We start from the raw sequence: 10153 nt of genomic DNA on the forward strand, positions 1-10153 counted from the left end.
CGGCCCAGGTCATGATCTCACAGTCCATGAGTTCAAGCCCCGCATCAGGCTCTGTGCTGACAGCTCAGAGCCTGGAGCCTGCTTCAGATTCTGTGTCTCCCTCTCTCTGACCCTCCCCCATTTATGCTCTGTCTCTCTCTGTCTCAAAAATAAATAAACATAAAAAAAATAAATGCAAAGTTTTAGAGTGTGTACTTAAAGTGAATCCTATTGGATGTGTAGATTTTTTCCAGGATAGCCTTTGGGATCCTTAGCAAAGCCATTTCACAGATACATTACACAGGGTTTTCTCTAAATAATTCAGATGCCCCTTGAAAATAACTTTAAATTTCAGATGAACTTAGAGTTAACAACAAAAAGTTTTTCCATAAATGAAAAAAAGGAGATAGAAATGTACTTATCAAGGAAAGAAAAACACTGTCAACTTTTATTACTTCATAATCTGTGTGTATAATAACTGTATAGCTAACAGCCAGATATGCCAAGGCAGCAACCACCAAGCAATTTTAAAATAAGGTTAAGAGCCTAATCATAGCTGACTTCATAGTTTGGGTTACATCTATTTTTCCACGCTGGACAAATCCATCTTCTAAAAATGAAGTTTCACCATCAAAACACACTTTACTTTGTGACTGTAACAACAGTGTTGACAATTGGGTTCTATAATTTGTTACCCATAGTATATATGGAGTTATTGGGTGGCCGGTGGAGATAAAGAAACCCAGGGACTCTATACCCTGAGCTTTATGTATTACCAGTGAAACCTTTTTTCCTGGCAGCAATGTCTGCCATGGATCCAACTAAAAGGCTAGGGTGTGTGTGTGGTATAGGCAGAGACGAATGTTATTTTAGGTTTAGTTTGGGGTGTAGGCAGTATTGTATAGGAAGGAAATTAAGACACTTTGGAAAACTTGCTACAGTACAAATCATTATATAAGGCTCTGGCGTATTTGAGGTTGGGACAAAGCCAGGTTGATTGAAAGGGCTATTCTAAGGGTTTGAAATTGGTAGGCCTTCCCACCACACCCATTTAAGGCCAAACACAGAATTTTAGTCAGATGAGACTGTAAAAGTTTACCTAGTCCACTTCTTTCATCTCACACTTGAATTTATAGAACACTGAAGAGAGTTTGCACAACCCTTCTCTGCACATTCGGTGACAGGAAATTAGCTACTTCTTGGGGGGAGCTTATTCAACTCAGGGGTAGTTCTGATTAGAAGAGTTCTCTTTAACGTTAAACCTAACTCTGTTCCCATGTAAATTCTATTCAGTGCTCCTGCCTTCTGGAACCATATGGATTAAGTCTACTTCAGTGATGGCAAGTGTCTGGCCACAGCTGATCTCTCTTTAGGTGAATGCACTCAAAGAGCAGATTCAGCATCGGTCTTAAAGCGCTATTAAGCCACAACTCAACTCAGAATTGACAAGTAACACAAAATACATCTACCATTCTGAGTCTAATCCCTCTTTCACATGATGGTTTCAAACATTTTTAATAGCATTCTGAAATCTGTCTTTGAATACATCATCTGCTTTGCATCATAATATACACTGCTGAGAACTGAAGTAAACATTAAACAACCTGTGAATTTATACAGGAGAATATAGAGCTATACTGTCCAGCATGGTAGCCACCAGTCACATGGGGTGATTAAGCACCTGAAATACAGCTAGTTCAAAACTGTGTATATTTCATAAAGTGCAAAATCCACACCAATACAAAATATCTCATAAATTAAAAAAAATTTTTTTAATGTTTACTTTTGAGAGAGAGAGGCAGAGCGTGAGCCAGGGAGGGCAGAGAGAGAGGGAGACACAGAGTGTGAAGCAGGCTCCAGGTTCTGAGCTGTCAGCACAGAGCCTGATGAAGGGCTTGAACTCACAAACTGCGAGATCATGCCCTGAGCTAAAACCAGATGCTTAGCTGACTGAGCCACCCAGGAGCCCCTCATTAATTTCTCATATTGGTCACACATGAAATATTTTGGATACAATGGGTTAAAAAATTAAAATTAATTTCACCTGGTTTTTACTTTTAATGTGTTTGCTATAACACTTAAATTTATATACCTGTGGCTCACATTGTATTTCTACAGAACAGCATTGAATTTGGCAGTTAAGCATTGCACTGACTCATGGTGAACATCCAGGTGACTAAAAACTATAAGTCACAATTGTCTCTTCTAGCTTTAGCAGTCTATCATTTCAAGACTTTATTAATTTTTAGCTTGTTCAACTTGGTCCATTAATCCGATCTATTAAAGAATAGCTCGATTCTAAGTACAGTGTCTGGCAAACAATAGGTGCTTAATAAATACTTGTTAAATGCAGTTTATCATCAAAGCATTAGGTATCCTTGTTAGCTTCATGTTCTATATAAATTCAATGAGCTTGCTTAAATCAAATGTTCTCATTCAAATCCCAGTAAGGGCCCCGATGCATTACTGGTGACCCTTTGAATAGACTAGAAACTTTCATGTTTCCTCCACCCTTTGCACATAGGACTTTTTAGAGCAGTTTTCTTACTGCATTGTTTTACGTTTAAACATCTTGAGGTCAGAGTTCTTGCTTTTTTAACATGTGTTACCGGTTCCCAGCACCTGATTTGCACTTAATACTTGACAAATACATGACATCAATTAACAGTACCATCATTCAGCTCAAATTTCCATATTCAAAAGAACACCATAAGATTCTGAAAAATGCTTTGTTGAAATTTAAACCTAGTGCACTGTTTCCTAAGAGTCTTAGAATGAGGATTGCCTTTCCAACAGGAAAGTGGAAAGCTTTTAATTCAATTTACCTTTACTTCATGTTGTCTCAGACAAGAGGGAGGCAGAAATTGGATGCTATGAAACTTGAAGATTCTAACATGAGAAAATACAATGTTTAATAGTGTTTAATTAGATAAAAAAAAAACTTTAGAGGGAAGCAATAATTTATTCTGAATCCTCAAACACAGATTATTGGGATTCAATTCTCTTGCAGAACTATTTGAAATATGGCTGCAACCTGTCTGAATAGCACAGAGGGAAAAGAACAGGGGTTTAGAACCAAGGTCTAGATCTTGTTTTTTTTTTTATTTACCAGTCATTTACAAATCCCTGAACTTCTTTGAAGTAAAATGGAAACTCTATGAGGTCAGGGACAGTTGTTTAATTGTATCTCCGATACTTGGCACAGAATATTTGTGTTCATTACTTGCCAAATTAATAAAATCCAATTCTTTCTTTAGGTAACTTGGCTGTAAGACCCAGATTGCCAATCTGACAGGTCTGAAGATGAACAAGGACAATGTGCAAGACATGACAGAGCAATACAAATGTTTTTGTTAGTTCTCTTCTCGTTTTGTCTTTTGCTTTCATTTTCTCTCTGCCACTCATCACCTCTGCCTTTCTTCTTAATTTTTTTCTCCCTTCTTGACTTTCTCATTTCCTAGCTGGACATAAACAAGAGATTAAGGTATATTTTTTCAGTATTTTTTTAAACACAATTCTATGTTTACAGCTATTAATTTTAAAAGCAATGAAGTAAAAGTTTCACCTGTAAGGAGCTGCTCTATTCTTTTGTAGGTTAGTAGCCTACACTGGAAGGATGGTTTTTCCCTCAGTCTTTTTCAAGAGTGTGTTATTTCTCTTAATAATGTGGACTGTTTTTGATCCTAACCAAATAGTCCAGCTAGTCAGACCGAGGGTCACTTAGTGTGAAAGCAAGCACTTCCTATCCCAACCTTAAGAGACAACGTGGGACAACGTAAGACCTCCTGTATTCTACTCAGACACCAAAAAACTGAAGCCTTTAATTCATACTTTCTCCTTAGGATAAATACTCATGCAGTCTAACTTTGTATAACTTTATATATTTATTGCATTGCAAAATGCTAAACTGCACTTATGATGCCAAAACATTGTAAGATACTGAACTGCTTCCCAAGTAAAAGAGAAAATAATGTTTATAAACAGTATGGGAGTGGTAAAGTTACTTTAAATCTTTGAAAACTGATCACTGTCAAATTACCTCATTGATTAATCTTGAGAAATACTGTTCTATGAATAATATTCTGGTAAATTAAGGATTAGCCAAGATTTCTCAGAGTTGAACTCTCATTGTTTAGATTCTTCCACATGTGGAACTATTTCCTGTGAGAAAACATGGTGTGTGCTCATCAGAAACAATCTTGCTTTGGTCATTAAATATGGGCCTGTGCTAGGGGGCAATGCTGACCAAATCAATGACAGTTAAAACATGTGTGTGTGTGTGTGTGTGTGTGTGTGTGTGTGTGTGTGTGTGTGTGTGTGCATTAAATGTGCCAGATGCCTTCCAGGAACTTCTCATGTACTAACTCACTACATTCTCATAACACCCCATTAAGTATTATTTTCAGCATTTTTATAGAAGAGAGGTTAAGTACCTGCTCAAGGTCATACAGCTATTAAGAGGTAAAGCCGGGTAGGAGTAAAAACCTAAGCATTTTGGTGCCAGAGCTCATTGTCTTAATGACTGTGCTAAATTGTCTGTTCAATTAATATGGTCTCATACTTTGTACACTCTGGATGTGTGCTTTAGATGTATGAGAAGCAAGAGAGCATATGAATAGAAAAGCTGAATATCCTGACAGCTGTAAAATCTCCTGGAGGACCATTTTTAAGGCTTGTTTCCTAAGTCAAAGTGGAATGTAGAAAAACTAGATTAATTACTTAGAATTCATTTGTTTCCCTGTACATACCAAATGTTCAGTTAATCACAACCTTCAATTACTAGGATATTGCATTTCTAAACATGAGGCAAAAGAGAAGCCTTACAGTCTTTTTTTTTTCACTAATGTTTCCACAAGTCTCAGGCATATATTACTGGAATATCTTCCTCTGTAGTTCTTCACATCATTTTTTTTCTTACATTCAAACTCAATATGCTTTCCAAATTTAGCCAAAGTTTACCAAAAAAATTTTTTAAGCTCTGAAATAGCTGCACTGTCATTCACTGAGTTTGTACACTAACCTGAAATGTACACGTGCCAATGACCACATAATTACTGCCACCATATGCAATTAGGTTTCCTGAATCCCCACTCTCAAAGGGATTAAATTCTACCACATGCACATAATCTTCACAATCCACAGTGTAGGCAGCATTTCTTGTGGCATCTTGCTTCATCTTGTATGTCAATACTTGAACAGTTGTAAAAATAAAATAGCCTTCTACTGGACAAGGTCACGAAACTGTGGATGATAGCACAGACACAGTTAAGACAGAAACCATCAAAGTGTTAGTCACTTTCAGCAAATAAAATAAGGACATGGTGTTTCAGATGCCAGAGACAGCTAAACAATTTCAAGTACTTCTTTAAATACTTTATGAGTGATACCTGCAGAATATATCATAATATCCTGTTTAGATGACCTAAAAGATACAGTAAGTACTTGGAAGATGTAACCACTGTAATAAATATATTCATAAAAATTAATGATACTTAACATTTACGAAGCACCGCTTGTAAGTTCCATGTTGAGGATTTAACTGACATCAGGACACCTATATTTGCAAACTTAAGAGGAAGGTACTACTTACAGTTCCCATTTTACAGAGAAAGAAATGGAGACTTTAATAGGTTAGCTGCCAAGCTCCTAAGGCGAGACAGCATTTAAAATACTTTACTATGTGTTGGACACCAGTGCCAGAGAAGTAAAACACAGCCCTCCACCTTGAAGATTACAATATCCGGTAATGGTCATGATTCAGTGTGAAAAGAGCAATAAAATAAGCAGATCCAAAATAGAGGATCTGGAGGAAGGAGTGCCGAAATGTGTGACATAAAGATAATATTCATAAAACTAGGCACAAAATTTCAACCAGCCTGTCATGGCCTGGTGTGCACTGTGGAAGCAGCATTCCCAGACGAAGCAGCATTCCCAGAGATTTAGGGATCTAAAGAGGTCTTTTTTCTCTTAACTGGATGCAGGAGTTGTTCTGAGAACAGTTGGGCTCAGTAACAAACACATCAAGAACCTGATAAGTATTTATTGAGAATCAGAGGAATCCCACCTCAGGGAGCCTATAAAATAGTAACCATAGGAGAGGGGATCCGGGACTGGGCAATAGTTAAAGGTGACCAGCAGGTGGATGCCCTCAGAGGCAGCCCGGTGTCAGAAGTGGAAAAGATTCGAGGTTAGGAAACTTGGTCCCCTATTCCTCGTTAAACTAGTGCCCAATCTCACTACATTCTCAGGGTTTTACTGTACAAGGCGGGCTGGACTTGTCCTCTAAAACTGGAGAGGAAAAGACGGAAGGAAAACTTAAGTCCTCTCAAAGAACCCCAACACCTCTCCCCAGGCAGGCAAGTCCCGCGAGACCCCGCTACCACCTCCCGAAGACCCAGGTCAGAAGGAAGAGAGGTGGAGCACGGCCCGGGGAGAGAAGGAACTCGCACGAAATGGATGCGAGCGCGGGCGGCCAGGAGCAGAGCGGCGCGGCCCCCTGGGTTCCCGTGTGATACGCACCAGGGGCGTCGGGAAGTGGTCAGAAGGAATCTGGTCTCAGCTGGGGGCTGCTGCGGCGCGCTCAGAGTTTGTTTCCGGGTCAGAGGGCGGAAGCAGCGATTGGCTCCCGAGCCTTCCCGCGAGATTTAAAATTAAAATGGACAACTTGGAGACTGCAGCTCGGCCGGAGTTTGCTTCTGTTGGGTCTACACCTAGCGGGTCTACTTTGAGCCAGGTGAGTCTCATGTCTTCCTTACCCTGCTGTCGTACTTTAATTTTTGACTCAGGCTGCGGCTGGGGAGGGGTTTTCGGTGACAGCTAAGTTACCGTCTAGGGTATTACTTTTCCAGTGGCTTTGCTCTCGAGCCTGGTTGGGTCCCGGGGTGTTGAACGGAGTTCACGGTACCTAGTGATGAATAGAGCTAAAAGGTCCTGAGGGATCATCTGCAGACTGGAAGACTGAGCCCCGTAGAGGCCTATTTAGGTTCATTAGGTTGGCAGGAAACCAGGTCCTAGTCCCAAAACGTGCGCAGGCTCCAATTCTGAGACTTCGCCTTCTCCCTATTACATTCTTCTAAGGAATATTTAGGATCAGCATTCTGACGATAATAGCACCAACGACTGCCTTTTTTTTTTTTTCAATTAAGTACCTAATAAGTGTGCAGGCACTAGGTGGGTTATTTACTTGTGTCTCATAGTTTTATGAGGTAGGAGATCTCTTAACTGGTTTTACATTTAAGGAAATTAATTTTCATCAGAGATTTTAAATACTGAAGACCATACATCTCTTAAATTGGGGAACCTGATGTGGGCCCTGGAATGTCTGACTCAAAAATTCTTTTACCATCTCACACTGTCTCTACAGTGATAATTTCCTGTCTCATAATTTTTGCTACAGTGCAGTTTGGAATCCAGTTTTTTAAAACAAGTATTTATTATCGATGCCACCTTCTACTGTTTTTGTATAGTGCAGCCTAACATTCAGAGTGCTTGCATATTCATTGTCTCACTGACTTCTCAAAACTGGCTGGAAGGTATTATTCCTGTTTTCTATGTGATGATACTTTACCTAGGCAGTCAGTTGTAAAACTGACTGCCTAGGCTTATACAGACAGCTAGCTGCTGACAAGCTGAGACTACACCAGTGTTGGCAAACTAGGGCACTACTTGCTTTTGTGTTTTTGCAGTCAGTTCCTGAGCTAAGAATAGATTTTACATGTTTGAATAGTTGAAACAAAAACAAGAGAATAATATTTTGTGAAACTTAATTTTAATTTCCATAAAGTTTTGTTGAAGCAAAGCTATGCTCATTTGTTTATGTATTGTCTGTGGCTATTTTCGTACAGCAAGATCAAGTAGAATAGTTGTGACATCTAGACCATATGCCTTGCACTCCTTAAATATTTACTATTTTGGTCCTTTCCAAAAAGTGTTCTGACTCCTGGATGAGACTGTTGGCTTTTATATGTGCCAGACACTGCTAAAAGCTAAACTTGTATTTATGTCATTTACTTTTCACAAAATCCTGTGAGATAGGAACTATTATTTTCATTTTCAGTACAAGGAGGCTGAGGCAGGGGCGGTGACATAGATCTCATAGCTATTAAGTTAATTCTTGACTAGTTTTCATTCTTAGCAATCTGAACTCATATTACTTTTAAATAATACCCTAAATTATTTAGTGCTAAAGATTTGTCAGGTAAACTGATCATATCACTGAAAATTTACTTTTTCACTTTTTTTTTTTTTTTTTTTTTTTCTTTTAAGAAGTGAGGGTGATGGGCACCTGGGTGACTCAGTTGAGCATCTGACTTCAGCTCAGGTCATGATCTCATGGTTTGTGAGTTTGAGCCCTGCATTGGGCTCTCTGCCATCAGGGCAGAGTCTGCTTTGGATCCTCTGTCCCCTCTCTTTCTGCCCCTCTCTGGCATGTGCGCTCGCTCTCTCTCCCTCTCTCTCAAATAAGCCTTTAAAAAAAGAAATGAAGGTGACATTTTGAAGAGAAATATAACTTTTAGCAACTTACTAGTATTTGTATAGATGTAGATATTGTAAAGTTTTTTATTTGTATCTTTAAATTGCATCACTGATGCAACTATGAATTATTGCTGTAAATGTTATGTACCCATTTTCTTGATCATATAAACCCAAAATACCTAGTAAATATCTGGAATTCTATTTATGCCACATAAAGAAAGAAAAAGATAACAGGAAGCTAATAAATGGGATATGTACAGTAGAATATACCCCAAATAAGATAATGGCATATGAATATGTTAGAAATGAGCATACTTAAGAGGAGGTAGGAAAAAACAACTTTTAGCGGGCATAACTGTAAACTCAGAGAAAGGAATTACTTCCTTGTTTACACTTGGGCTTATAAGACATTGGAACTACATCCAGTTGTTTTGAAAGACTTTTGTCTGTCAAGGGAAGTTATGTAATACAGTGATTTAAGAGCACAGCTTATGGAGTTAAGCATCTTGGGTTTAAGTCTGTTTTGCCATTTGCTAGATGAGTGACATGGGTCATCACATTCTTCAAAGGTAAAATGAAGATAATAATAGACCTTCCTCATAGGACTCTTGCAAAGATTGAATAAGGTAATAAATATTAAGCTTTTGAAAAATTTCTGGCACCAAGAAACTGCTGAATATTAGATATTGTATTGGTTATCTATTGCTGTGTAACAAACCATCCAAAACTTAGTGGATTTAAAACAGCAACCACTTTATTTGCTTAAGATACTGTGGACCAGCAATGGCTGGACTCAGCTAAGTGGTTCTGCTAGTCTTGCCTGGGATCACTAATGTGGCTGCAGTTCCTCTGGCAGGTTGATGGGGGCTGGAAAGTCTAATATAGCCTCACATGTCTTTGAGTTGGTGTTGGTTGTCAACTGGAGTGCAGTGGTTCTCTTTTCTATGGCCTCTTGAGCAGGTGAGCTTGGACTTTTTCATATGGCAGTCTAGAGTAAGAAAGAGAGTAAGAACTACAGCTGCAAAGCCTTGTATCAGGAGGCCCCTAAGACCACCCACAGGTTGGATGTCTGCTAAGGCTCAGAGGACTCAGCATCTAGTTGTGCCCATACCTCTAATTTATTACAGCAACAAGATGCTAAACAAAATCAACAAAGAGCGAAGCTACATGGGGAGACGGTGCAGGAAGCAAGTCCTGGGGTGATCAGGCATAAGCTTACAGAAGTCTGTTCTTAGTGGAGTCACATAGGACATGCTTAAGTCCTCAAGCAAAATGTCTTGACAACCCATATGAAGTAGTGTCTATCAGGAAAACTCTTTAGAGACGCAGTGCCCAGGGTACTGATGTAGGTATCCTCTGTCTGTGTTCTAAAATTCCAGACTCAGAAAGAAAGCATTGTGTTCAGCATAAACTATATTATTTGTATAAACAGTTTAGCCACAGTGAGCCACTCTTACTGGGAACCCTCCTGAATTCTGAGTTCCCAGGTGCAGCCAAGGGCCAACCTTGTAGGCAGGACTTTCAAAAGATAGATATCAGGCATGCTGTAGTAACTCTTTTTTTTTTTTTTTTTTTTTTATTAAAAAATTTTTTTTTTTTAGCGTTTATTTTTTTGAGACAGAGCATGAACAGGGGAGGGTCAGAGAGAGAGGGAGACACAGAATCCGAAACAGGCTCCAGGCTCCGAGCTGTCAGCACA

At 39.0% G+C, this 10153-nt stretch overlaps 2 protein-coding genes across 7 annotated transcripts in view; one reads left to right on the top strand and one right to left on the bottom strand.

Annotated features, from left to right (window-relative positions):
* Window positions 1-6580, bottom strand: part of NUP37 (nucleoporin 37) — a 42295-nt gene extending 35715 nt beyond the window's left edge. Inside the window, exons 1-2 of one of the 2 annotated variants that reach the window (XM_047867185.1) lie at window positions 6499-6580; window positions 5000-5220 (exon numbers count right to left, since the gene is read on the bottom strand). In XM_047867185.1, the coding sequence (XP_047723141.1) occupies window positions 5000-5155 (156 nt within the window). In that variant the 5' untranslated portion in view covers window positions 5156-5220; window positions 6499-6580. Of the gene's footprint in view, window positions 1-4999; window positions 5221-5476; window positions 6464-6498 lie in introns of those variants that run through there. The other variant, XM_047867186.1, reaches the window with a different exon arrangement.
* PARPBP (PARP1 binding protein) overlaps window positions 6548-10153 on the top strand; it is a 72248-nt gene continuing 68642 nt past the window's right edge. For all 5 annotated transcript variants that reach the window (XM_047867174.1, XM_047867175.1, XM_047867177.1 and 2 more), the window contains exon 1: window positions 6548-6712. In XM_047867174.1, coding sequence (XP_047723130.1) covers window positions 6635-6712 — 78 coding nt within the window. In that variant the 5' untranslated portion in view covers window positions 6548-6634. The remainder of the gene's footprint in view (window positions 6713-10153) is intronic.

The sequence above is a fragment of the Prionailurus viverrinus genome, chromosome B4 (assembly GCF_022837055.1).
Source record: "Prionailurus viverrinus isolate Anna chromosome B4, UM_Priviv_1.0, whole genome shotgun sequence".
Taxonomy (NCBI): Eukaryota; Metazoa; Chordata; class Mammalia; order Carnivora; family Felidae; genus Prionailurus; species Prionailurus viverrinus.